This window comes from Camelus bactrianus, chromosome 12 (genome assembly GCF_048773025.1).
Source record: "Camelus bactrianus isolate YW-2024 breed Bactrian camel chromosome 12, ASM4877302v1, whole genome shotgun sequence".
NCBI lineage: Eukaryota > Metazoa > Chordata > Mammalia > Artiodactyla > Camelidae > Camelus > Camelus bactrianus.
In genome coordinates, this window is record NC_133550.1 from 63779404 (window position 1) to 63806518 (window position 27115).

General features: G+C 55.0%; 2 protein-coding genes across 4 annotated transcripts; one reads left to right on the top strand and one right to left on the bottom strand.

Moving 5' to 3' along the window:
- Positions 1–504: 504 nt before the first annotated feature.
- L3MBTL2 (L3MBTL histone methyl-lysine binding protein 2) lies at positions 505–19719 on the top strand. 3 transcript variants are annotated; one of them, XM_045520619.2, is made up of 17 exons: positions 505–635; positions 2658–2898; positions 4168–4301; positions 5957–6080; positions 6896–6975; positions 8591–8708; positions 9148–9282; positions 9582–9670; positions 11715–11946; positions 12347–12423; positions 12610–12714; positions 13409–13556; positions 13961–14043; positions 14321–14555; positions 15036–15101; positions 15951–16067; positions 19247–19719. In XM_045520619.2, exons 1-17 carry the CDS (start codon positions 612–614, stop codon positions 19450–19452), a joined length of 2214 nt encoding a protein of 737 aa, XP_045376575.1. In that variant the 5' UTR covers positions 505–611; the 3' UTR covers positions 19453–19719. The 3 variants fall into 3 exon arrangements, with proteins under 3 accessions (XP_045376575.1, XP_010958545.1, XP_045376576.1); XM_010960243.3 differs by lacking the exon at positions 19247–19719 and adding an exon at positions 16525–17086; XM_045520620.2 differs by lacking the exon at positions 505–635 and adding an exon at positions 1726–1844.
- On the bottom strand, positions 15923–24929 carry CHADL (chondroadherin like). The gene is made up of 4 exons (XM_045520624.2): positions 22832–24929; positions 22135–22301; positions 21233–21431; positions 15923–16141 (listed from the first exon to the last, which is right to left on the bottom strand). Exons 1-4 carry the CDS (start codon positions 24485–24487, stop codon positions 16115–16117), a joined length of 2049 nt encoding a protein of 682 aa, XP_045376580.2. The 5' UTR covers positions 24488–24929; the 3' UTR covers positions 15923–16114.
- Positions 24930–27115: the final 2186 nt, after the last annotated feature.

Here is a 27115-nt window from a genome sequence, read left to right on the forward strand (position 1 = left end):
TAAAAGGAATGAGGCTGTCTCATATCTGAGGGGTGTTTTTTTTTTCTCCCCTTCAGGAGATGATGCAAGGGAGAGTGTTGCAGGATCTTGAGCATGCCGAACATTTATAGCGTTGGGCCTAAGACCATTCCCGTTTCTGCCTGAATTGAAATGAGTCTCTCAGCTAAGCATTCCGGCCCCCGGGCACCTTAAATTTCTACTCAGGGAGAATACGAAGTTATTTCTGACACCTGGAACAGTACCTGTCTTAGGTATTAAATAATTGTTTAATGAAGAATAGAGTCGGAGTGACTGGAAGAGGTTGGCGTGGGGAAGAGAACAGTGCGCGCTATCTGCTGCAGGGCTAGAGCCGGGGGATTTTTCACGTCGCTATAGCAACACCCCCTCCCACACGCACCCAAGGGAGAACTACAAGTCCCACAAGCGCCCGCGGTTCCCCCGCCTCCAGGGGAGGAGGGGCGCGGGCGAGCGCGGAACCGGCTTTTCCTCTTTCCTGAAGCGTGATTGGCCCGCGGCTCTGCGAGGTGGCCAATGGGTGCGCTCGGGGAGAGCGGCGAAGCCAATATGGCTTCCTGCACCTGGTGACGGTTGAAGAAACTGTGTTAGGTCTCATGGAGAAGCCCCGGGGCGTCGAGGTGAGAGGGAGAGGACTTCTCGTGACTGGGAAAGGGAACCCCGAGAGCCTCGCTCGGTGGGCCCTCCTTTAGGTCTTTGAGCGACGCCTGGAGGGTGGAGGGTGGAAGGATGGATAAACAGGTAGTTAGGCTAAGCCGGGCCAGAGGCGATTGGCGTTGCCTTTCGTTCCCGTGTTCCTGGGGCCGAGTAGTCGAGGAAAGAAGGCTCCCTGCCCTGGGGGAAGGGGAATTGGGTTTCAGGATCTGAGTTTCTAGATCTTCTTCCTCCTCCTTGTCTCGTGGGGGTGTTCTTTAGGGATTATGAGGCCTGTCACATCCTGGTAAGAAGTAAAGGAAGTAAAAGTTTAATAAACTCTCCGTGCCTGGAGCGTTCACGTGCATTATCTCCCGATATACTCACAACAATCCTGTGTTATTGTTTCGTTTTTATGGTTCAAGTAGCTGAGGCTTAGAGAGGTGGTGCGACTCCCCGAGAGGGTCACACAGCTGAAAAGTGAAGGAGGTGGGCACTAAGTCTGTCAAGTTCCAAAGCTCTACTTGATTTGCTTTTTCCACTCTACCACAGCCTGTAATCCACTCATCCTTTAATCATTTGGCTTCTGGTCATCTTATATTTGAATTGGGTTTCACTCTAGTACATTTGTATGTATAGTTGTAAATATAAAGTGGAATAGCTCAAAAACTCTACAAGGGTAAAGGAGAATAATCATCAAGTGGAGAGTAAGAACAATAGCTTAGAGTTTTAGAGCTGTCACTAACTGTCGGAAACAGAACTAATTGGGCTTTACATACCTTATCAGTGTTCATAGTAATCTTCTAAAAAAGTTGTGTTATATCTGTTGTACTGATGGGGAAACCGAGAGCAGTAAGGTTAAATATCTTGCGCATAATCACACAGGTAATAAATGGTAGAGCCTGGATTCAAACTCAGGCAAATCTGGTTTGAGAGCCCATATTTTTAACGTAATGATTGTCACCGTTTATTGAGCACTTGCTATGTGCAAGTCACTGTTTTTAGCACTTTCCGTATTAACCCTTACTTTTCCCCTAAAGCCTATGAAATAGGTGGAATTGTCCTCATTTACAGACGCAGAAATGGAGGCACTGAGATTGATCTGCTGCAGGTCGTACAGCTAGTAAGCAGTAGAGAGGGTATTTGAGCCCTGGCCTAGAGCCCAAACTCTTCACACCTTTTCTGCTGCATGCCAGGTAGATTTTAGATTTACATACAATGTCTCATTTATATGTCAGAAAGTGTGATCCAAATATTGTTCTTGTTTTATAGATGAGAAAATTGAGACCCAGAGAGGTTAAATGCCTAGTTAGGATCAGAGCTGAATCCATAGCCATGCTGTAGCTAGTGTGTTTCCTGCTTCTTAAATTCTTTTTCGGATAGTCTGGATACCAAGTTTTGTTTTTTACTTTTTTTTCGGGGGCGTGGGGGTTGGTAATTTGATTGATTGATTGATTGATTGATTGATTTAATGGAGGTACTGAGGATTGAACCCAGGACCTCATGCATGCTAAGCATGCACTCTACCACTGAACTATACCCTCCCCTCTGTGTACCTAATTAAGTTTTCTCTGACTTAAATTGTTTTTGAGTTGAAATTATTTTGTTGTACATATGCTGAAGGAGAAAAATGAGATTCTAAAATACATCTTTCCCAGAAAGTCTTCATGAGGCACCTTGCTTAGAGTATTTTCACATCACTGCATTCTATTCAAATTGTGTTAAAATATCATCATTTATAAATCCACAGAAGGAGCTTGTTGAATTCCTAATACATGTTTTCTGCCTTGCTAAGGTATTTTGTTGAGTTGCAATTGAGAAATGTATAAATAAGAGTAATGATCCTGGTGTTTGCAAAAGGGCTGTTTGATTCTGCCTGCCACTTGGCGCAAAAGTGTTGACTTGACCAAGAACTGGAAAGGGGGTTGATAGCAGATCTGCAGCCTCCCTTCCCACACACTAAGCCAACTGTGATTCCTTCTGCCTGGTTTGTGTCATCCTTCCACTAGGAGACTCCGTCTTCAGAACCAATGGAAGAGGAAGAGGAAGATGATGACTTGGAGCTCTTTGGTGGCTATGACAGTTTCCGGAGTTACAACAGCAGTGCGGGCAGTGAGAGCAGCTCCTATTTAGAGGAGTCGAGTGAAGCAGAAAATGAGGATCGGGAAGCAGGGGAGCTGCCCACCTCCCCCCTGCATTTGCTCAGCCCTGGGACACCCCGCTCCTTGGATGGCAGTGGTTCTGAGCCAGGTGCCTTCAGAGTGTCCCTTGAAGATGGGGAAGTTTCAGGAGGCTGTGGAGGAAGAGTAGGATTAGGCCCTGTGGGCAGAACTGTCCAGGTGTAAGGATGTCTAAGGACCTGTGAGAGAAAGAGAGAGACACCCCAAGTATCCCCAGGGGTCACTTCCCCTGCTGTAGTCTGATTTCAAGTTGTGATTTCATTCATTCTTTCTTACAACTTTTCATTCATTCTTTCTTACAACAATTCTTTCTTTCATTCTTTCTAATATTTATTCAGCGTGTGAGATGCCAGTCATCAACATGGTGCTGCTTTTGCGTTTGTGTAAATAGTTGGTGGCTTTCTAAGCCTGGATGTTGAGCATATAGGACACGTAAAGTGTTCTGGTTACTACTTGGGAAAGGACAAGAAATAGTTTGTGGGTTGGAAGTGGCAGGGAGGGAAAAATAGAGTAAAGTGACCTCTGGGTAAGAGGATTAGTAGAGGGCAGGTGCAGGGTGCAGATAAGAATCCCCATGGATCATCGGGAAGCCAGTTGGCTTCAGAGGTGTGATGCTTGCACAGCTGCTGGAGCCCTGTGTCAGGGCCTCCTGTGTGTGAACTGCCTGTGAAAAGAGGCAGGCTATATGGTCTGTGGCGACACTCCTGTTCCCTGGTCCTTCTACTCTAGAAGAGTAATCTAATACTCTTTGCCAGTTGAATCTTACTTCCTTTCTATTCATCCTGTAATCTCTTTCTCTCTCCCTTTTTATCTTTCTCGTTCTGTCTTCTTCCAACCAGTCTCTTAGAATCTTAGAACTTTAGAACTAGAAAGAACTATTAGAGACCATCTAGTCCAGGGGTTCTCCAGCCTGGCTGCACATTAGAATCACCTGGGGAGCTTTTAACAAACTACAGATGCCTATCTCCCTACAACCAGTTAATTAGAATCTGAGGCTTGGGCACTTTTAAAAGCTCCCCCAAGTGATTCTAATGTGGTATTGGGATTGTAACATTGATCTAGTTCAGTTCCTTTATAGAGGAAAAGAAAGCAGACCCACAGAAGTTAAGTGATGCAGTCATCCTCACGGGTTTTCCTTAGCCCCACTGTTGACAGATAGCCAAGGGGTGCCAGGCAGCTTCGGATGTACACGCCAGAACCTCCTCCTATTCCAGTTCTGTCAGCCTTAGGGGGTCTGGGACTCACCTAATCAATGCAGTGTCCAGGTTTTGAAGGGCCTGTCATTGTGTTTGATCTGGGGTGACTGTCAGGGGAGTTACATGCTAAGTTCTCTTCCCAGCTGTCTGTGAGATGTGTGGTATTGTGGGTACAAGGGAAGCCTTCTTCTCCAAGACAAAGAGATTCTGCAGCGTCTCCTGTTCCAGAAGCTACTCCTCCAACTCCAAGAAAGCCAGTATCCTGGCTAGATTACAGGTGAGAGGCAGTCACTTGGAAGACCCCTCCCTGGGGCCCCAGGTGGTAAGATAGGAACAACCAACTGACTGATGGTGAGGGGTCAGGAGGGCTTGGGAAGGACCCTGCTTGTGGCCCTCTGGGGTTGTTAGCTTCCTGGTGTTTATTATGCTCTCCAGCTTTAGAGGGCAGAAGAATCCATTTATGGAGCTCGTTAAATTGCTGATTCCTGGAGCACCCCCCACCCTCACCCCTCAGAGTCTGATGTGTCTTCAGTAAGTTGTAAACAAGAACCTTGGGGGAGCCTGACACACATGTCTTCTCACCACTTTTACAAATGCTCTGACAGGAAGCTGAGAAACAGGCACAAGGCCCACCAGCCATGGTTTGTTTAGGAAGGTGATGCCTCGTCTCTGACTCCATGTCATAGGCAGCCACCTAGTGAGTCTTACCAGTCTTTAGTTAATTACTAACATTTGTAGAATCCTTAGAAATGGAAGGATTCTTAGAGATGTGTTGTCTAATCCGACAAGTGTGCTGAGGTCCAGAGAGGAAGGACTTACCTGTGGGCTCAGTGGGAAGAGAACTGCAGAGCCAAGACTGGAACCTCATCTCAGGGTTCTCAACACTGGTTCTCAAACTTGACTGCACATTAGGTCACCTGGAGAGTTTAAAAAATAATTGATGCTTGAGTCTTACTCCCAAAGATTCTGATTTAATTGGGATGGAGCATAGCCTGGACATCGGGGCTTTAAAGAGCTCCCCAGGTGACTGCCGTGTGCGACCTGATGTTACAGGTCAGTGTGCCAGCGCCTCTGCTTCGTGCCTCAGACACTTCACCTCCCACCTTTGTGAGACCATTACAGTTGTTTCGCTCATTTTGCGGAGTGTAGTCAAGGCATAGAAAAACCCTCCCAGAGCTAATAATATTGTTAACAGCTACAATTTGGGGATACTTGCTAAGGGCTTGGCACTCTTAGTACAGCCAGTGATCCCTAAGAAGTGAATTTTTTTTAATTCTTATTTTAAAGACTCAAAATTTTTTATTTACTCAAAGGTACACAAACAAAATTGAAGAGCCAGGATTTGACCCCAGGTCCGTGTGGAACGTAAACTCGCATGTCTGTTTCACTGACCTCTGGGCCTTTCTGATCAGTGCTCCAGTTATTAGTTACAGACCAGATCGGTGGCCTTCTACTTTGGGGGAGGACCCCTTTGAGCTCCTGTTAAGCTATGGACTCACTCTAGAATATTCACATATGTACAAATTGTTGCCTCCTGGTTCAGTTCACGGGCCCCTTTGAAGCCCATTCTCTGCCATAAATCTGTAGGAGCACCCGAGGAAGGAGATGGCTGAGAGCTGAGGCCACAGGGAGGCGGTTCCTAGCAGAGAAGGCTGAAGAGAGAGAAAATGTGTCCCTCCCTGCCCTGTAGCTCCTTCAGCCCCAGCCCCCAGCCCCTCCCCAGCTGAACAATAGCTAAGCACAACACCGGAACTCATCCTTGCGACTCCCCTCTGAGCTCAGCATTATTATTGTTATCATCTTGATTTACAAATGAAGAAACTGAAGTCCCCAAGAGGTTAACTGGACTGCAGCCTGGATTTAAACCTAGGCAGTCCAATCAGAGCCTTACTATGATTAGCCTTTAGGCTACGTATTCTCTCCTCCACCTAGGGAAAACCACCTACCAAGAAAGCTAAAGTCCTGCACAAAGCTGCCTGGTCTGCCAAAATCGGGGCCTTCCTCCACTCCCAAGGGACAGGACAGCTCGCAGACGGGACACCAACAGGGCAGGATGGTAAGACAGCATGGGACTGGTGCTCAGGAAGCGGGTGGGGTGTGGTGCCAGGACTGGGGTGGCCTCCTCAGGAGCGAGGATTGGAAAAGGTGGCCAGCTAGAAAGTGCCGGCCCAGGCTCGCTTTGGAGCGCGTCTTCCTCATCTGGTAGGCGGTGCGAAATTAGCTCAGAAAATCCCTCAGTCACTTTGAAATTGCCAGGATCCCTACTCTTCATAACTTAAAAGACCAGAATTAGCTTCTTTTGTTCTGCGTAGCTTTTAGCCCTCTGGCTTCTGTTTCCCTGAGGCAATGGAGACCAGATCTGGTTTGAAGAAGGGTGCTGGGATAAGGAAAGGAACCTTTCTCTCCCTCTGAGTGTGTCTAGCACTGTTTCTAAGCAAATGTAGGCATGAAGCCACTCGGCTCTACATGGTCTGAGTTTCTGACTGAAATTGAGCTCCCCAGGCTCCACAGTTGGAGGGGCCTAGGTATGTGTACCTCCCACCCATTTAGATTGGTTGTGGCCAATGAGAGGCTGGGGGAGGTCTGAGGAATTTAAGCCCAGGGGTCTTTGAATTTCCTTCTTTCTTTGGGGGAAGGAAGATCAGACATTTCCCTCCCAGTGTTCCCTCCTGAGAGTCTGGCAGCCTTTGGATAAGGTCCTCCCCCCTCCCCCCGTCCTGATGGCCACTGGTCGTTCAGGTATGGGATGGGTTTGGGGCTGCTGGGGTGGCAAAGAGATCTGGTTCTGCCCTCGGCTCACGGCCCGGTTCCTGGAGTGGCTGCTGCTGGAGTTCCTAGCTCAGACTCTAACTCTCTTCCCCTGCTCCACAGCACTGGTCTTGGGTTTCGACTGGGGGAAGTTCCTGAAGGACCACAGTTACAAGGCTGCTCCTGTCAGCTGCTTTAAACACGTGAGTGCCTGGAGATGAGGGGAGGGAGAGCAGGGACCCTCGGTGCTCGCCACCTTCTTTCCTACCTGCCTCTTCCAGTCTGGGTGTCGGCACTGGCACGGGGAGAGAGCAGTGGTGAGGTCTGGGTGCACCAAGCCCAGCCTGCCACTCGCTCCAGTTTATGTTCTGCCCACTCTTTTCAAAAGCTCCTCCCATAAACCCTCACTGAGCGCTTCAAGCACTGCCCCTCTGTCTCCACTTTGCTTATGTACATAATGGCACTTTGTGCTAGCTGATATCTAAAAGCCAACTTTGAAAATCCCTCTCTCCTTTTCCCCCATTTTTAGTGTTTTCTTGTTGAAAGCTTGGTGCTTTTGAACTGCCCTGGGCCTGCTGGTTCCTGGGAGGCAGATGTGGCCACCCCCTGGAGCTCCCTTCTGCTAAAGGCTCCTGACCCCCTGTTCCTGAGAAACACTGAAGGCTGAGACCCTGGAGGGCTGGGCTTGGGGTGGAAGAAGAGCTTAGCAGGCAGGTCTGGGAGGACATGAGGGAGCACTCTTGTTTAGTCTTTCAAGCTGATTTCCTAAACCCCAGGAAATCCAGGAGGAAGCCTCTGTAGCTTTCAAGTCCTCTGATCAGAGTAAACCCACCTCCTAGCCTCTCCTCTCTGAACTGCTTCTGAGCTCTGGGGAGTGCCCGAAACAGGGAAGAGTTGGCACTCAGTGCAGCTTAACTCTTTATTCCATTCCCGTCTGAATCGCTAATGAAGGTGAATATCTTTCCTAGGAGATGAGTCTTTTTGTTGTCCTGAATTCTCTAGCAGTTCGGGCATTTTCATTGCAGGAAGTTGCGTCATGCTTGCGTTTTACATACCTGACTTGATATGCTCCGTGAAAGCCCACCCTAATGTGCCTGGGTAGCATAACTGTGTCTCGGTTCTGTGATTGACTCCAGTCTCTACAGCCAGGGAGATGGAATGGGATACTCCAGTTGGCTTAAGCCAGGGCTGAGAATGAAAAAAAGGAGAATCTCCCCAAAGGAGAACCACAGTACCACTGGCAGCAGAGTGAGGATTAGATATTGTGATGGCAACCAAAAACGGTCCACTGCTGCCAGAGGGCCTTTTAACAGAAGGTGAGACCTCTTGGAGAGGTGGAGAAAGAACATGCCAGGAGTAGTGTGGGTAGATGGCCCTGGGAAAGCTGGCAGGGTGACAGCTGAGGGACGAGAGGGTCATGGTCCTTACTGCCCAGGATTGAGTAACGATTGAAGGAGGTACTATTTGTGCTGAGAACAGCGCCTGGTTAGTGCCTGGTATGTGGTGAGGGCTGGAAACTGCTAGGGGTCCTTCCTGACGCACAGGCTGGCCTAGGCATGATGTGCCCAAGAGGATAACAGCCAGGAGCCGGTCCTATGACAACCGGCACCCAGGGCACCCCTGTCCACCCCCACTCCCCAGCGTGGCTCTTCACAATCACCCCTAGTCCCAGCCTGGCTTCCCACACACAGCACGTGACGTGGAAAGCTGAGGCGCAAAGGAGGAGGATGCGATGTCTGAAGAGGCCACGCTGCTGGCAGCGCTCCTCTGCCAGCCCAGGTGTTCACTGTCCCCGTGGCTTCTCCTGTCCCCACCCAGGTCCCACTCTACGAGCAGTGGGAGGATGTGATGAAGGGGATGAAGGTGGAGGTGCTCAACAGCGATGCTGTGCTTCCCAGCCGAGTGTACTGGATCGCCTCGGTCATCCAGGCGGCAGGTGGGTGCTCCTCTGGGCGTGGCAGGAGAGTCGCACCTCCAGACAGATAGGTGGTGGTGTTGGCAGAAATTGGCTTCATAAAACAAGCGAAGAAACCCACCCGCTGGAGTTTCTGCCTCCCTTCTTGCCATTCTTTTTCCTACCAACCTTAGAGGGGACCACAGAGCTTGGCGAGTTAGGAAACTCCCATTTTTTAAGTTTACTCCAGGGACGATCAGGCTGTAGAAAACTGCTTCTCACTGCTGTACCGTCTTGCTTGCCGAGTAAGTGGCATGGATTTGTTTTGCTCTGACTGTTGTGGACAGCGGGGACACCCCTTGCTTGGAAGGAGTTCTAGGAACAGGCAGCGAAAGTCCACTTTAGGCTGGAGAAGAAGGAAGGCCTCGGAGCACACCCTTCCCACCCCACCCTCCCTCACTGGCGCCCTCTTCCTTCTCAGGGTACCGGGTGCTGCTCCGCTATGAAGGCTTTGAAAATGACGGCAGCCATGACTTCTGGTGCAACCTGGGAACTGTGGACGTCCACCCCATTGGCTGGTGTGCCATCAACAGCAAGATTCTGGTGCCCCCACGGAGTGAGTTGATGAGACCGGCCCCTGCCCTGGTCCCTGCCGGGCACTTGGTAGCAGGGATTTCCTCTCCCAGTTTAGACCAGAACAGGACCCAACTGCCTCCTTGCTTCTGTGCTCCCTTGTCCCAGAGGCCCCATGGCAGGTCCAAGCTGGGCAGCCTGGTTTTATAGATGAGGCGAATGCTGTCCTGAAAAGGGAAAAATAAGTCATTCAGTCCCCTCTGCTGATCTCTGGGGCAGCTCTGGCTCTCTGTCAGTGGGAGGGTGTCAGTCTGTAACCAGGACCCTTCTCTGTCTCTGCAGCCATCCACGCCAAGTTCACCGATTGGAAGGGCTACCTCATGAAGCGGCTGGTGGGCTCCAGGACGCTCCCCGTGGATTTCCATATCAAGGTCTGGCAGTGAGCCCTCTGGATCTCCTGCCGCTCTCCCGTTTTATCTGGCCTTCTTGCTACTCATTGGAGTATTTCTTCTGAGACTTTCTTGCTTAACAATCTCAGCAGCTCCAGATTTCCTAAGTGATTGCTTTCTCCCCACCCAGACTGATCCAGCCACATCGATCACGTTGCCCTACCTGCCATTTGCTCTTCAGATCCTCACCTTTGCTCATAACGTTGTCAGGAGCATTCATTCAATAGATTTTATTAAATACTTGTTTACAAGGCACTGCAGAAATGTAGAGAATACAGACCATGCCATCCAAGACTCTCCCATCTGGCAGAGCAAACAAAGTCATGCCTATGAATAATTATACAATAGCCTTGGTTCTGAACCAGGGGTATGCCTCAGGATTGTCTGTGTGGCACTTAATTTTAATTTTTAAAAATTATTTAGTTCTTTGGCATAAAAAAATCATATACATGGTAAAAATCAAAGGGGTCATAAGGTTGCACAGTGAGGACAGTGTCTCCCTCCTCTATATGCCAGGCCTACTGGTGTGTGGCTCCCTCACACAGGCACCTGGGCCCCACCTGGGGTCTCGGGTCTCCTGACCCAGGTGCTCACATGTGTTCTGTTGCCTTGGGTAAGAGTCAGAGCAGCGAGCAGGGGATGCAGGGCAAGTGCTGTGTGACATGTGGTTGACTGGTCCTGTGGCCTCAAGAGGAGTAGGTATCAAGGAAGGCTTCATGGAGAAAATGGCACTTGAACTCTACCTTGATGGATAGGATGTGGGTGGTAAGGAGCCAGCAGTGGAAAACAGGATGGTATGGAAGTTGGGGCCCCGGACACCTGATGAGAAATTTGCCGCTGTGGGCCTTCACTGTTGGGGGGCTGACCTTCAGCAGGAGTGGGTCCAAGCACCTCAAGGAAGCATACCCTGGCCTTTTCCCCTAAAGCAGCTATGCTTTTTGCCTTACTTGAACTTAGTGGGTAGTACTCATTTGCTATTTATCTCTCTGTATTTTGTTAATTAAATTTTCATATTCTTTACAACAAAACTAAGCTTTTTCTCCTGTATTTCCCATGGTGCCTTGGACAGTTGACAGGTCTGGCAGTTGAAGAGGCGTGTTCACTCCTCCTCAGCTGGCCTTTGTTTTAGGATGAGGCAGGTGACTGTGGGTGGTACAGGCCACTAGGAGTATCAAGGTAGCCTCATTTCTACTTAAATTAAAAGGAGCTTGATTCTGGGTGGCAGAGCAGGGCTGTGTGTGAACCAGTCAGCAAGCAGGTCCTGGCTATCATGTGCCCAGTCCCTGCAAGTGCACGCTGGAGGCATATGAAAGCAGCTGCCTCTGAAGATTGGGTGGTGGAGAGGGTAAAGGGGGTGGGTTTTTGGAGGCAGCACCAATCCACTCCCTGTGATGCCTGCACTGTGGTAAGTGCTTCATAAAGTGTTTTGAACGAATGCCCATCAGCCAAGGTCAGGTCAGGTGTGTGTGCATGTTTTTGTACATTCAGTTGAGAGAAAAAGTCAACTGAGCACCACCTCTGTGCCTAGTTCTGAGCTTGGAGCTGAGAATACCAAACCTAGCTTCTGCCCTTACAGACCTTGAGTTCCAGCATGTTACTTGGAACAAACAAGGGCAATAAAGTGTTGTTTGGTTGTGGGTGCAGAGGGAAGGAGCATGTCAGGAAGGGTCAGGTGAGGGAGGCGGCCCAGAGGGACCCTAGCCCAGGCCTCACCCTGTCTCTCCCTCTGCTGAGTAGGTCAGTGTATTCCAGCCCTTGGGCGGAGGGCTGAAGGATCTGTGTCCTGGTGGCTGCTTTGTGACCCCTGCGCTGCTTCCCCTCCTGGTGGGATTTAGACGCCTGCCTTCAGTACCATCCTAGGGACTGAGGAGCCAGGACTGAACCTGGGGGGATGGGCGAGCTCATCCGCCTGCTTCCTGACCTAGTGTCTACCCTCTCCATCCTCTGGTTACTTTTAAGAGACAGAACAGAAAAGTGGGTGGGAGTGTCCGCATGACCACAGCAGGCCTGTGTTCTGACATTGCAGATGGTGGAGAGTATGAAGTACCCCTTTCGGCAGGGCATGCGGCTAGAGGTGGTGGACAAGTCCCAGGTGTCACGGACCCGCATGGCTGTGGTGGACACAGTGATCGGGGGTCGCCTGCGGCTCCTCTACGAGGACGGTGACAGCGACGACGACTTCTGGTGCCACATGTGGAGCCCCCTGATCCACCCAGTGGGTTGGTCACGACGTGTCGGCCATGGCATCAAGCTGTCAGGTAAGCAGAGTCCCAGGCCAGCGCGAGCCTGAGTGAGGATATCTCCACATGCCACACCCAGGCTGTGTGGTAGAGGTGACCGTCTCCACTCTGAGGATGATCAGGTATCCAGAGAGGTTGAGTGACTTGACCAAGGTCACTCAGCTTGAAGTAAAAATTGATTTGAAACCAGTGGCTACAGGCCCCGTCCTCTCCTGGGTCACGTAGGAAGAGTCTGGGTCCTAAGGGCTGTGTGGTTCCTGCGGAGAGCTCCTAATGTCTTCTGTCTTCTAGTCTAAGGGCAGTGCTGAGACAGATTAGCACATACGTGGGGCAGCCCCCACAGTACTGAGGGAGGCGTGGAGCAGGCCCTGTTAGCAGCCTTCATCTCCCTTCTCTCTCTCTGCCATCTCCCTGAAAGAGAGGCGCAGTGACATGGCCCACCATCCCACCTTCCGGAAAATCTACTGTGACGCTGTTCCTTACCTGTTCAAGAAGGTGAGGCACAGCCCTTGGGCACTTACCCCTTGGCCACAGGTCCACTCCAGGCCAGAGCTCCCCAGCTCTTCCCAGAGTGTCCCTTTCCCTCATTTCCTTCCCAGGCCTGTGACAGACGAGGCCTTCTTCCCCCACCCTTCACCTGGGCCAGCCCAGAGATTCCCCAATTGCCCCTGTTCCTTTAAGGTTCGAGCTGTCTACACAGAAGGCGGTTGGTTTGAGGAGGGGATGAAACTGGAGGCCATCGACCCCCTGAATTTGGGCAACATCTGCGTGGCGACCATCTGCAAGGTGAGCCTGGGGCTGGCCCTCCAGCCTCCAGCCTGGCTTTCTGCGGGCCTGCAGATGGCGGAGTTCTGTATTCCATGTGTGACTCCCCCTTCCCGATACTGGCTGCTCCCAGGGTGCCTGGCGTTTGTGAGCAGGGACTTAGCTCCTCACTCACAGTCTGCTTTCATGACATGGTCAGAGGAGCATTGGACAAGTGCTTATTGAACACCTGGCCTGAGCCTGGTCCTGTGACAGTTGTAGCCCCACCCTGTCACCTCAATGGGGGCCTTCCCACCACCAATGCAATCTCCTTTGAGTGCTGGCCTAGCCAAGAGCCCCAGCTGGGCCTGCTTTGCTGCAAACCTCTGTTACTGCTGCAGCCCGAGGAGCAGACGACCACCCCTCGGCCCTCCAGGGGGACCTGCTGATTTGTCCATCGGCAGATCTCCAGGCTGGGCCCGTGCCCACCACTGAGAACACAGTGACAGAAAGACTGACGTAATTCCTGCTGGCACAGCACTTGCTGTCTCGTGGGGAAGCTAACTGATCTCTCAGGTGTGGGTCACAGCCGAGTGTAAGAGGTGCTGAGTGCTCTGAAACAGCTCAGAGGACAAGCTGCGGCTGGAACCATCCACCTCGTGTCCCTACCACAGCCACCTCACCCTGGGACAGGGGTGCAGTTCAGGACTCCACGTCTGTCTGCCTTGCCCCCTAGGTTCTCCTGGACGGCTACCTGATGCTCTGTGTGGACGGGGGACCCTCCACAGACGGCTCAGACTGGTTCTGTTACCATGCCTCTTCCCATGCCATCTTCCCAGCCACCTTCTGCCAGAAGAATGACATTGAGCTCACACCCCCAAAAGGTAAGACTGCCTTCCAGTCAGAAGGGGCAGGTGGGGACATAGGCCTAGATTCCTGGCCAAGCCAGACTCCCGGAGCTTAAAGTCTCTGAGTGGATTGAAGAGGTGACAGAGCTACCCATGGTCACCACTAGCCCTTCCTCTGGGCTGGCTCGGTCCCATGGCCAGGATGTGGTTTGGTGAACAGAGCTCCCATTTGTCCCTTTGGGCAGTGAACAGTCTGTACAGTGGGCCCATGGTCCTAGAGCACATACCAGCCTGGGGAGGAGGGAAGGCAGCTGCTGGGGAGACTCCGGGCTGGGTCCTGACCGAGCTGCAGGCACCCTTTTGACAGTGTGGGACTTCAGGACTCCCTCTCACTCCACTGCTCTTCCTCTCCCCCCGCATCTCCGCTTTCTGGCCTCCAGGGTACGAGACACATACTTTCAACTGGGAGACCTACTTGGAGAAGACCAAGTCCAAAGCAGCTCCATCAAGACTCTTTAACATGGTGAGGAGACTGAGGATGCGAGGGGCCTAAGGGTGGCCGTGGGACCAGCCCTGCCCACTATGAGCAGTGGCACTTCCAATACCTTCTCTTTCCTTGAGTCTCTGCCGCTAAGGTCAGCCACTTCATGAGAGAAGTCCCAGACTGACGCAGGCACTGTGCTGAACAGTTCAGCCAGTCCCTTTCTCGGAGGGGCTTGTGCCTGGGAACAAAGTGCAGTGGGATCACTGGTCAGCGGAACCTGCCCCACAGGCACACTCAGCCCCGCCCCCTCCCCCAGGACTGCCCCAACCACGGCTTCAAGGTGGGCATGAAGCTGGAGGCCGTGGACCTGATGGAGCCCCGGCTCATCTGCGTGGCCACCGTGAAGCGGGTGGTGCATCGGCTCCTCAGCATCCACTTCGATGGCTGGGACAGCGAGTACGACCAGTGGGTGGACTGTGAGTCCCCGGACATCTACCCCGTCGGCTGGTGTGAGCTCACCGGCTACCAGCTCCAGCCACCTGTGGCCGCAGGTCTGGGCTCTCACTGTCCTCAGGGGCTCTTGACTTTTCTTTTTCCTTCCTGCCAACCACGCCCCCTGCCCCCTGCACACTTCTTTCTTTGGCATAAGATCGAGAATCTCCTGGACCACTCCTAAGAAAAGAGTGGCCCTTGTCTCCCCACCCCCTCCTGACCTCTCTGTCTCCCTCTCCCTCTGGCCTGCAGAGCTCCTTCCTTGACCTTGCCCACTCTGTCATATGCTCGCACCCAGGTAAATCCCCCAGGTCCCTCCGAGAGCCCTGGTGATGCGGGTGGGAAGAAGGGACAGCTCTTCTCCAGTCCCTGCCCGCAGCCCTCTCCCTGTTCTCATTGCCCAGCTCTGGCTTTCCTTCCGGGGGCATCCCCTGTGTATGGGAGGCCGATGAGGGGTGGGCAGAGGCCTCCAGATGTGCTACAGCCTGGGTCCTCTCAGAATTCTCTTCTCACCGCTTGTCCTTGTCTTTCAACAACAGAGCCAACCACACCTCTAAAAGCCAAAGAGGCCACAAAGAAGAAAAAGAAACAATTTGGAAAGAAACGTAAGTGGTGCTCTAAAGGTGCCCAGCTGGTGTGGGACCAGCTGGGCCTGTGTCCCTGGGAGTGGAGGTGGGACGTCGCCACTTAGGCAGCGCTCTTCGTGGTCCTGCCGTCTCCTCCCCCTGCCCTTTGCCCCACAGGCCCGTCGGTCACCCTGTGTCTTCAGGGACCTGGAGCATAAGTAGGGCATTCGGTCTCTGGTAATGGTCAGGATACAGAGGAAAAGAGACCAGAGATAGCATCTGAGGGAGAAGGGCGGGTGTGGTTCCCTAGGCAGCTGCCCTGTTTGAAAATAAAAGGTCTGAGAGGAAGCAGAAGGTGCTCCTCAGGGCTGTGTTTGTTCCCTCATGACCACGGGGATGGGAGCTTGGGGCCTCTCCTTAGGCAGGGCCCCACGGGAGGGGCAGCAGGTTGGAGAGGGGCAGGGAGCGGCAGAGGCAGGGCACCCTCCGAAGCTGCGGGCCACTGCATGAGATGCGCTCCCTGAGGTGGCGCCACGCAGAGAAGAGGATGTCTGGGTAGAGAGGGAACAAGGGATGTGGTCCTTGGGCAGCGCTGGGATCCTGTGTGGAGTTGCCCAATGGCAGGACCGTGAACTGTTTAAAACGGTAACTTGAGAGGGGGAGACAGTAAGGATCAGGGAAGGGCAGCTTCACCACCACAGAGGGCATATGGTCTCATCTACTACTGAAGACCACCTCTGCGGGAGGTCAGAGTGCGCGCCTCCCTCCTGCCAGATTGGCACTTTCCCCTCTGTGGCGCTGCCTGACCTGACTGCTGGGCGAGACCCCACCTTCGCGCTTCACGTGGATACATCCCTATCCTGGATTTAAGTTTGTTTTTATTCAAAGGAAAAAGAATACCACCGACCAAGACCCGGCCCCTCAGACAGGGGTCCAAGAAGCCCCTGCTGGAGGACGACGTGCAGGCCACGGAGAGGATCCCGTCCGAGCCTGGTCCCGATGAGAGTAAGACCCTCCCGGCGAGGTTGAGGCGGGGTCAGCGGCTTCAGGGTTCAGAGGCGGGCTCTCTCCTTCCCAACCTGGGCACAGAAGAGTAAAGTTTGAAGGGAATTTTCTGGGCACCAGGCAACCCTTCTCACTGCTGGGCCTGGAGGGCTTCCCAGTACCTACCAGCAACTCAATGCAGCTGCGCGTCTTGCCTGGCCCTCTCCGCCTCTGCCCCCAGCTCACATGCTTGTCAGGGTGGGCGGCAGCTGCCAGCAACTCCGGCAGCCTGCCTGGCAGGGGCAACGAGGCCCTGGACCATCTCTGCGGCCCACCCCCACAGGGGAGGAAGGGGCTCTCCCCGCCACATCCTGAGGGCCCCTGTCTGTAGGACCCACAACTCTTCCCTGGATCCTGAGCCCTCCACTCTCCCTGGAGTTACACGCACACTCCCCTCCCTGCCCCTCTTCCTCTGTAGTCATTACTGTGCGTGTGAAGGAGGAGCATCTGGACATGGCCACGCCTGACAAGGCCCCGAGTCCAGAGCTGCCTGTGCCCATCGAGAACATCAAACAGGAGACAGACGACTGAGCCATCCTCACTGCCAGCGCAGCCGCCTGGCTGAGGCCAATCCAGGGTGCCTCTATTGCCACCACCCCTCCACTCTACTTTACTTTGGAGACTGAGCCTTTTGCATAAATTCTGCCTGGTGCTGTGAGGGCCGGGCCCCAAAGGAACAGCCAGGGTCTCCCTGACCCGCCCTGTTGCCTGTGCCCATCTCTTGGGCAAGGCCTACACAACAGGGGCTGCCTGAGACCCACAACCTTGCCTGTTAGCATACCCCTCTCCAGCCGGAGTTCCTAAAGCCCTTTCTTAAATGTAGCCTCTCTCCACACCCACCATGTCGCTCAGCTGCCAGGGTCGGGGGCTGACCCCATCACGCTGGAAGATTAGTCTGTTGTGGGGGGTGTGCTTATGCCCAAGCAAGTCATAGAAATAAAGGCGTGGAGCAGCTCCCGAGGCGGAGACGCCACCCAGTCGATGGCTTGTGGTGTGATGGGTGCATCGTCTGCCTGATAATGTGCCAACCAAGTGGAACGGCCCATCCTGCCTCCTGAGTCTGTGCCCTGCTCCTCGCCCCCTTGGGGGGCTGGGGAGCCCTGTGCAGGCACCCAGCTCTGGCAGGAGCTGAGCAGCAGTGACCAAGATGTGGGTTTCGGTGACTTGTGAGGTGGCTTTGAGCAACCTCGTTGGCATGAATACGGGTTCCATTCTCCATTTCTAAAAGGAACCGTGGAGCAGAGGCGGGGTCTACACCTTGGTAAAGGGGGCTTGCTGGGGCCCAGGGTGGGGAGACCACACCAGCCCCTTTGCCACTGGGGAGCTTGGTGGTAGAAGCAAGGCAGGGGCAGCAGGACTGAGAGGAGAGCTCAGCGTGTGTGCGCATGTCCCAATAGGGAGACTGCTGCTGGCGTTGACCTGCTCTGGAGCCCAGCTGGCCTAGGACCTGTCCTCTTCACTCCCCTCCTACCTGCTAGCCAGGGTCAGGTCTGGCCCTGCCAGAAAGTCACGGGGCCTCGATAGAGGGGAGCGGTCAGCTCAGCTGGCTGAGGTCGCCCTGAAGGAGCTCCTGGAGGAAGGGGGAAGGGGAGACTTCTGGCTCCTTTTCTCACTATCATGTCCTTAACTCCATGACATATTTTGACTCCCCTGCTCCTGTCCGAAGTTACATTCTGGAAGTTCACCTAGTGTCTGCCCAAATTTCAGCTGCTTTTATTTTTCCCAGTTAGTCTCCGCTGAAGCTGTCTCCTCCTCTGATCTGTCCTCTCTTCAACGGTTCCTCTTCCTGGAACCTAAGGTGGTGGCAGGCAGCTGCCCTCAGCCTTTTTCTTCCCTTCTGTGTTTTTGGGTAGAGACAGCATGGTCGGGTGGGCCCGTGTCGTGCTTTAAGGGCTGTGGCTGTGCTGGGTGGGTGTCCGGCTGCCTGCTCCGTGAGCTGGTCCATTAAGCTGCCACGGTCCACGCTTGCCAGATGGTGTGCTGGCCTTGGTGTGCTCAGGACCCAGCTGTTGAGTGTCATCCCAGAGACAGGGTGCAGTCCAAAGGGAGCCGATTTCCAGTCAGTTCAAGGAGATCCTTTCTCCTTTTCTAAACCAGTAGGCAGGCCCACGTGGTACAGAAGGTACCCTCTTGCAGCCCTAATTCCCCAGAGCATGACTAGGTGTGTAACACAGTGCTGACCAAGGACGGGCAGGTCCCAGGACAGGGCCAGTCTCATACCAGACTTGGGTGGTGACGGGGGAAGAGAAAAGCGTGGGTGTGCATTTTGCTCTGCTCGTGGCACCCTGCCTTTGCCAAGGTAACCTGCCCAGCTGAGAATTCATCGTCCTGGATGCCCTTGCAGGGGAAGGATCCAGTTCTGACCGAAGAACTGGGAAAACAGGACTTGTACGGCATTTCGGCCTTTGGTTCCTTCTTCCTGAATGAAGAAGTGATGTCCACAGGTGCCGTGGGCACAAAAGTCCCACGGTGATGGCAGAGCTGGAGGACAAGTTTAGCTGCCATGCCAGCCCTGGACTTCTTATCTTGTATGAGATAATTAAATCCCTTTCTAGCTGAGGTCCAGTTTATCAGAGTTCTGTTCCTTACAGTCAGAGTGCATTCTGGTGAGGGTACAGCTCAGTGGTCGAGTGTGTGCTTAGCATGCATGAGGTCCTGGGTTCAATCCTCAGTACCTCTATTAGACAGATAGATAGGCAGGCAGGCAGGCAGGCAGGCAGGCAGACGAACCTAATTACCTACCCACCAAACAATTAAAAAAGTGCATTCTGACATGCCACCACACAGTTTCAATTATGATTAGGTGAGTTCACACGAGTGCAAAACAATAAGGAATAAATATCACCTGTCATCCCCTGAGTTCCCCAAAGGCCAAGCCCATGTCTATGTCCTTTGTGCTTGGCACAAAGTTGCCCCCATGAGTATGGGACAGTGTACCTAACTTGTATGGCTGGGGCCTAGAGGTCAATTTTATTTCTCACAAATGGAAGTGCTGACGTCTGGAATGTTTTAACTCGGCACAGAATGAAACTTTTGCCTCTTGGTGGGAACTGAAGGTCCTGTCAAAGTCTCAGCAGTGGGACCACCCAGTGGCTGGGAGACACCCTAACAAACAACCATTTCACTCCCTGCTTCCACAGCTGGAGGACCTGCAGGGTTCCCTGGTGCAGATCAGACCACATGCAAACGCTGGAGGAAGCCCCTGCACCTTCCTTTACTGTCACCCCGTCTACACCCTGGGCTGTGCTGGAGGGACGGGGAAGGAAGGGAACTGCCACTTGTGACAGCCTCGTGTGCAGGCGCTGGTCTGCACTCGTTCATGCCCTTTACTTCATCTTCACTATAATCCTGTGAGGACACATTGACTTCGTTTTGTAGATACGAAAAAGAAGTCTCGTTAAAATTTAGTAACTTGGTGGCTGAAACGCCCAGCTGTTAAAAGGCAGCAGTGGAATTAAAGCCAGGCTGGTCCTCCACGCACCCTCTAGTACTCAGCACCTGCCGCCAGGTGAGCGCCCCAGCCCAGAACACCCTGCCAGGTGCCTCTTTCAATGCCTTTGTATTCCTGGGAGGAAACTGCTGCTTTCAACAAAATAAAAACAAAAAAAATCTAGACCTCCAGGGCTAGTGTTTGGTGGAATATCTTCATGTGAGAAAAGATGGACAGAAGGAATGGCCTGAGAGGTCCCGATTCCCGTCACAGCCACCAAACTGTCACCATACGTTATGGGAGGAGGGTCCCTGAACGACAGCCCTAACCTGGGGGGGGGGGCCCATGGGCCCCCCCACCCCGGGCTGATGCAGGGAGAAAGCCCCGAGGCTGTTTACTAGCACAAATCCTGGCGGAAAGTGCCACACCAGTGTTAGCTGAGGTGAGTTTCACTGTTGTCATTAACCCTGGTTCCAGGACTCACTCCTAAGGTCAAAATGCTCACCCTTGGCCTGGGGTCTCTTTAGCGGTTCCTAACTCCCAGCCCACCTCCACAAGGAACAGTTTCGGGTTGGACGATGTCCCCACAAAGAAGGTACACCTCAGCATGAGCTCTGCTTCAGAAATAGGGTCTTCACAGAGGGAATCAAGTTAAAATGAGGTCACCAGGGTGGGCCCTAATCCAGTGACTCATGTCCTCATAAAAAGGGGGAATTTGGACACAGAAATAGCGGGAAGATGATGTGAAGAGACAGGTGACACCACATGACGACAGAGGAAGAGGGTGGAGTTGTGCTGCCACAGTCAAGGAACATCCGGGGCCACCAGAAGCTGGAAGGGGTGCAGAAGGAGCCTCCCCTAGAGCCCGCGGAGGGAGCACAGCCCTGCTGACACCTGGATTTCAGATGCCCAGCCTCCACAACAGCGAGACAAGAAATCTCTTCTAAACCACCCAGTTTGTGGTACTCTGACGGCAACCCTATGGAACCAATACAAACACCCTCAGATGGTCCCTGGGCCCCCCAAGCCTTTAAACTGTAGGTCCAGATAGGCAGGGTCCTCGCCCCACCTTCCCAGGGCCCCGCCGTGCTGGTCAGTTTCCCTCTAAGGCCTGCGGCCCCTACGGACCCTCGCCGTACAGCAGGTGTTCCCACATGGAGGGGCAGCCACGTCCTGCTCACCCTTCTCTGATGAGCTGAGAGATTTTGCTACAACTGAGCTTTCCAGCCTGAATGAATCTGTCAGGATGGCAAACCTAACGTCAGGGGAGTGGTGGAGTGACGCAGAGTGGAGTCCGACCTGCAGTGCCAACAACACACCTGCACTCCTGCCCTTCCCACCCCAGGGCCGTGCGAGGCCCCTGAGATCAGGTGGGAAAGGGCTGAGTCAAGAGGATCCAACAAGAACAGTCACAGCAGGATTCTCATGGACACACAGGGTCCCGTGATGCTGCAGCTTAATCAGAAAGGCCACTGTCCCCCAGGATGAAACAGCGTGTAGTCATTTCCTTACAAACCCACCTGGGGCTTTGCCAGGTGAGGAGAGCCGGGTGGACACTACTGAACAGAGGAAACAGTCATCGCCCAGATCTAGAACCACATAAACTGGGACCAAGACAAATCAGACCCCTGCTACCCCAGGAGCTTTGGAAGCTGACCCACCCACCAAGGCTCCCCACACCTGCCCTCCAGCCAACCTTGTCTGCGCTCTGCCGTCTTCCCTTCATGGGGGTTCTCTGGGCACTGGGTCGGGGGGCTGGCGTCCGCTTGGCCTTCCTGGCAGCCCATCCTGGGCAGGCTTCAAAGACAGCAGCTGCCGCCTTCACCCTCTGGCCACGGGCACTGGAAGGAGTGGCACAGGTGGCCCCAACACGCAGGTTCAGCCCAGTGAGCCACCTGAGAGAAAAGGGGGTTCGGGGAAGCCACTGTGCTGAGCTTTCCTGAGGAAAGTAAGTCTTCAGGAACTGGCGGCAGTGGGACCTAGTGGGTGACAGCAGACTCTGGAGAGAATCCTGGCTCGGCTGCTCACCAATTATGTGACCCTGGTCAAGTCACTTCAAACCTCAATCCCCTCCCTGCAAAAGGGGGGTAGTAATAAACAGTTCCAGAGGGCTGGTGACCCAGACACGGTTCAAACCAATCTAGATATGACATATAATTTAATGCAGTTCTTACAAACAACCACCATGAGGTGGATACAATCACTATCATCCCCTTTACAGATGAGGAAGCAGCACAGAGAGGCCTCATGGCTCAGTTAGACAGCCAGTAGAGCTGGATTTGAGCTCAGGCCTGCCGGACTCCAGGGTTCTTGCTGCTTTCTTATGTAATTATGTGAAGTGCCCATGTACACTAGGTCCCACCCCACTAGCCTGGGCGGATTTCATTCCCACTTTATGGACCAGGGAATAGAAGCTCAGAGAAGCCCACCCAAAGCACCGTGGATGGTTGGCTCCCCCAGGAAGGGCAGCTGAGCCTGGTAGGACCCTCACCCGCCGAAGGTGTTCAGCCGGCGCAGACTTGGCACTCCAGGGAGAGTGGAGGCTTGACTGAGAGCAGTTGGGGGCCCCTGGCTGGGGGTCCAGGTTAGGGTGCTCACCTGTGAAGTGGGAGCAGCTGGCAGTCACAGTGGAAGGGATTGCTGCTGAGGTCGATGAGCTCCAGCTGGCTGAGACCGGGCAGGGCAGGCAGGGCCTGCAGCTGGTTCTTCTGCAGGTGTAGGCTCTGGAGCTGGGGCCCCAGGCCCGAGAAGGCCCCTGCAGAAATCTGCAAGGAGACACCAGGCCCTGGTGTGAGGTCCTGCCAGGACTGTCCCACCCCCAGGCCTGGGAGGGAGCCCCATGCTGCCCCAGCAGAAGGAGAATGGAGAGCCCAAGGAGGGCAGAAAGGGCAGTGCCGGGGTGGAAACCCAGGCTGGTCCAATGCCAAAGCACTTGCCCTCTGCAAGTCACCCAGACCCCTAGTGCATGTTTCTCTCTGCTACACCCAGATGCCCCACAGAATGGCAAAGCCCTGCCCACAAAGTGTGCAACAGTAGGTAATCCCATGGACCCATGTTCCTCCTCCAGGCCTCGGCAGTGCCCTACCTGGCAAGGCCCTCCGTGTGGCACAGGATTCCTCCTGGTCTGTCACCCACACCTGAGCCCCCTGGGGCAGGCCTATTGTCTGGCTTATCTCAGGGACTTCACCCCCAGCCTCAGGCCTGGCATCGCAGGGGTGGTAATCTTTGCTAAGTGAACACAAGCTGCATAGGGTCTCATGCTGCCTCCCTTCACCCTTACACCCTCTGTGCCCACCTGCTCCAGGCCACTGCTGTTCAGGAAGAGGTGTTGCAGTGAGTGGCCCACGGGCTGGAAGGCCCCATCTCGCAGGGCCCTGAGTGGGTTCCCCGAGAGCTGCAGCTCCAGGAGAGCAGGAAGCCCCTCGAGTGCCCTAGTGGGCACCTCTCGCAGCTGGTTCCTGTCCAGGTGCAGCTTCTCCAGCTCCCGGGCTGGGCCCAGTGCCCCAGGGGACACTTGGGTGATGCGGTTCCCACTTAGGTAGAGCCAGCGCAAGGCCTGCAAGCCTGACAGCTCCCCGGGGACCAGGTGTTCCACAGCATTGTCCTGTAGGTGCAGGGAGAAGAGGCTGGGCAGGGCGCGCAGGGCAGCCCCTGGCACCTGTAGGAAGCGGTTGTGCTCCAGGTACAGGTAGCCAAGGCGGGGGGCCCCTTCCAGGGCGGCAGCGCTGAGGCCTGACAGCCTGTTATCAGAGAGGTAGAGATAGATCAGGCTGCTGAGTCCTGCCAGGGCGTCTGCCTCCAGCTCCGTGATGCCACAGTGCTGCAGGTGCAGAGACACCAAGAGGTCCAGGCCCAGGAAGGCCTCTCGGGGCACCAAGGGGAAGTGGTTCCGCCTCAAGTCCAGGAGCTGGGTGTCATTTGGGAAGCCGCGGGGCACTGCCCGCAGCCCTTGGCCTTCACAGCCACTATGCCGGGCCTCCGGGGCGCATACGCAGGCGCGCGGGCAGGGCCCGGCCTCCTCCTTGGGGGCGCCGGCAGGGGCACGTTGCCGCGAGGCAGCCAGCTCCTCTTCCCTCTCCTCCGCCCCTGCTTCCGAGCAGCGCAGGTCTGAGGGCCGCAGGGCGTCCAGGGCCTCGCCGCGCAGGCGCCGGGGCCCCCAGCAGGCGCCATCCGAGCTTACGCGCGCACGCGCCAGCCACTCGAGCAGCGGCTGGGCCTGGCAGCCGCACCACAGCGGGTTCCCCTGCAGCCGCAGCCGGCGCAGCAGTCCCGGGCCCTGCAGCGGCGGCAGGGCATCCAGCTGGTTCCCACGGAGGTCCAGTGTGTGCAGGCGGGGACAGTAGGCGAAGGCCCTGGGGTCCAGGGCCTGCAGGGCCCCGTGGTCCAGCATCAGCTCCCGCAGGCCGGGCAGCGCCAGCTCGTCCTCCTCCCCCACGTAGGTGAAGGGGTTGTGGCCCAGCTCGAGGCGGGCCAGGCCGCGGGCCTGGGACAAGGCCGGCCCAGGCAGGGACTGCAGCTCGTTGTGGTGCAGGCTGAGCCGGCGCAGGGCGGGCAGGCCGGCCAGGGCCTCGGGGGCTAGCACGCTGAGCGCGTTGTGGGACAGCTGCAGCCAACGCATGCGCACCAGGCCCTGGAAGGCCATGGAGGGCAGGTAGACGAGAGCGTTGTGGGCCAGGTTCAGCGTGGCCAGTGCGCCCAGCGCCCCGAACGTGCCCGGCCGCAGCTCCTCCAGCATGTTGCTCTCCAGCTCCAGTCGCTGCAGCGAGCCCAACCCGTCCAGCGCCTCCTGGGGCAGCGCGCTCACGTGGTTGGAGGCCAAGTTGAGGAGGAGCAGGCGGCCCAGGCCACGGAAGGCACCCTCGGCCACCAGCTCCACCTGGCAGTGCCGCAGGTCCAGATGTGTCAGGTAAGGCAGGTCCTGGAAGGCAGCTGGCGGGATCACCTTCAGCATGTTGCCCTGGAGGTCCAGCCTCTGGGTCAGCTGAGCAGGGAGAGGTAGAGGAGGCTGAGCAGCACAAGACCACGGCCTGTGCCCCTTGCTAACCCTGGCCTCTGTGCTTGCTGTTCCCTTACCTGTACACTCTCCTCCCCTTCATCTTTCCCTCATTCTCTTCATTCTGCTCCCTGACAACTCCTCCGGGAAGCCTTCCTCCCCAGCCCCTTGGGTATCCCCCACTCTGGCACTTCTCACAGTGAATTGTCATTGCTCATTTACTTTCTCTTCCTCTCTAGCTCTTGACTTCATAGGACAGAAAGCATATCTTATTCCAGTACATCCCCAGTTCTCTGCCACAGGACCTGTAATTAATTCAGTATCTATATGGATCACCTAACTTTTTCCAATCACATAGGATTTTAAATAGATTGTTTTCCTGTTGTTTGTCATTATTATTCCAGTTTTATAGACGTTAAGACTGAGGCTCAGAGAGAAGTGACTTGCCGGGGCCTCCCAGGCAGGCAGTGGCAGGTCCACTGGTGCCAGCCCAGGCTCCTTGTGCTGTCCTCCCCACCGAACCTTGCCCTGCTGACCTCAGGGATAGCATTCGGCACCTCGGTGAGGTTCTGGTGCCGGCAGGCAACATGCCGCCTGGAATTGTCGCAGACGCAGGTCTGCGGGCAGCGTTGGGCAGCTGCATGCCAGGTTGGCCCCAGTGGCAGCAGCAGAGGAAGCAGCAGCACCAAGGAGACACTTTGGGGCCTGAGAGAGAGAGCAAGGGTCAGTTGTTCCCAAGGACAAGGGTCCCAAGCTGTCCATTCGCTGGGCACCAGCTCTTGTTCCCAGAGCCCCTCAGATGTTTTCCTCCTTTGGCCTCAGGGAAGGTGTTACTACCCTGAGCCTCCACCCCTCCACGAAGCAGAGGTTCCATCGTTAGCCCTGTTTGACACCAGAGGAAACAGGCTCAGACAGGCAACCTCGCGGGTCCCCTGATTGTCTGCCCAGTGGCTCAGCAAGCCCTTGCTAAATGTGGTTCAGAGGTGTGCCCAGGCTGTGGAGAGGCTCCCGGGGGGAGGCCTGACCTTCCAGGGTGAGGTTGGTGGTGGAGAGAGGAGCAGTCTGTCCTCAGACAGATGTGGCATCAGCACCACGTGGCAGGGAACATAATGGCACCCACCTCGAGAAGACAGCCTGGCAGCCATGGGAAGGACCAGGCTCGCCCTGAGTTGTGAGGCAAGACTTGGGGGACCAGGTATCCTGGGATCAGAGAGCCTTGAGGAGCCTTAATGGTTGGTCCAGAGCCACACTGACAGGTGAGCAGGTCGCTCTGACTTCTCTTGTTTATTCCCCTATTGTCTTCTCTTCATCTTAGTGCAACCCAGCTGGCCTGGACTGGGGTGAGGGGAACTGAGTGTACGGGCTGGGTGCTGTGCTTTGGGCAGGATCTGTCTACTTTCCTGTCTGTCCACCCACCTCTACCCGCTCCCCATCCACCAGTTACCCAGCTGGACCCTTCACCTCACAGCTACTGCCTGCTTCTGCTTAGGGACAACTCCACCACGGTGGCACTCCTGGCTTCCCAAGCATTCCGCTCACCACCAGCAACCAAAGGGAACTTTCCAAAATACAGACAGGCCCTGCCACCCCCAACTGAAGACCCTCCAGCATCTTTTCATTGCTTTTGCTTTAAAGTCCTGACTCCCGATTCCGCTGGAATCTGCTCAAATCCTTCAGTGTCACCCTTGGCTCCCCCACCAGAAGCACACAGAACAGAGCCTCATCCTCTCTGTCTGTGACATCTAGCTCTTCCCTCTGTCCTCAGCTCATGGCAGGGCCTCTGAGCAGCTCTTCCTGATCCCTGGGCTGGCTCCCACCCTGAGCCTCCCCTATTTCTTCTCTTTGGATTGTCACCATCTTTTTTTCAGTCTCCTTGGGGTTGGTGGCATCCTACAGAGTCTGTAGTGAGGCTGAGGCTCAGGGCAGGCCAGAGAGGGGGGCCAATGGGGACAGATCCCTGAAGGGACAAGCATCCAGGCCTTAGAGGGCTGCCAGGCTCTCAGAACAGCTCCTGGAGGACGAGCCCAGGGGAGCCCCAGGGAGCAGCCACATTCATCATATTCTGCAGAGCCCACTTCCGGGGAGACCCTCGGAGAATCTCTGCCCAGGTAGATCCCAAAGCCCCTGGCCCCCAGCCCCTGAGAGGCCCAAAGAGGGGCAGGGGCTTGTCTGCAGCCGCTCACCTCCTCTCACCCACCTCGCAACCTCAGGACCCAAAGACTCACCCCGCCATGCCGCTCAGGGCCAGTCCAGCCTGGAGACACAGCACAGGGAAAGGCCAGCGACAGTCCCTGCCTGGACGCCAGCAGGAGCCCCCCTCCTGGCCCACAGGCCTGGCAGCGAGGACAGGGCTGAATGAGAGGCATTGTGGGCAGCCCAGCCTGAGGCGGAGGTGAGGGAGGGGCGGGCACGGCGGGAGCAGCAGCTGGAGTTACAGGGCCTCCTGCTCAGAATCCTGGCCCAGGCCTGGACCGGAGTCCCCAGACCAGCCCAGTAGGGAGGAGCCTCAAGGCGCAGGCCAGTGGCTCCCAGACCTAGGCTTCCTCCAGGCTGTAGGACTCTGGGCCGGGCTGGGTCAGTTTCCTA

Bases quoted from the DNA above. Each gene is read 5' to 3' on its own strand.
- CHADL (XM_045520624.2), bottom strand. From the start codon at position 24,487: ATGCTGAAGGTGATCCCGCCAGCTGCCTTCCAGGACCTGCCTTACCTG. The intron at 22,302-22,831 runs GTGGGCACAGAG...GTCTCCTTGCAG, and splicing joins ACAGCAGTGGCCTGGAGCAG to ATTTCTGCAGGGGCCTTCTC. The intron at 21,432-22,134 runs GTGAGCACCCTA...CTTTTCTCTCAG, and splicing joins CAGCTGCTCCCACTTCACAG to GTGGCTCACTGGGCTGAACC.
- L3MBTL2 (XM_045520619.2), top strand. From the start codon at position 612: ATGGAGAAGCCCCGGGGCGTCGAG. The intron at 11,947-12,346 runs GTAAGCAGAGTC...TCTCCCTGAAAG, and splicing joins CCATGGCATCAAGCTGTCAG to AGAGGCGCAGTGACATGGCC. The intron at 14,044-14,320 runs GTGAGGAGACTG...CCCCTCCCCCAG, and splicing joins CATCAAGACTCTTTAACATG to GACTGCCCCAACCACGGCTT.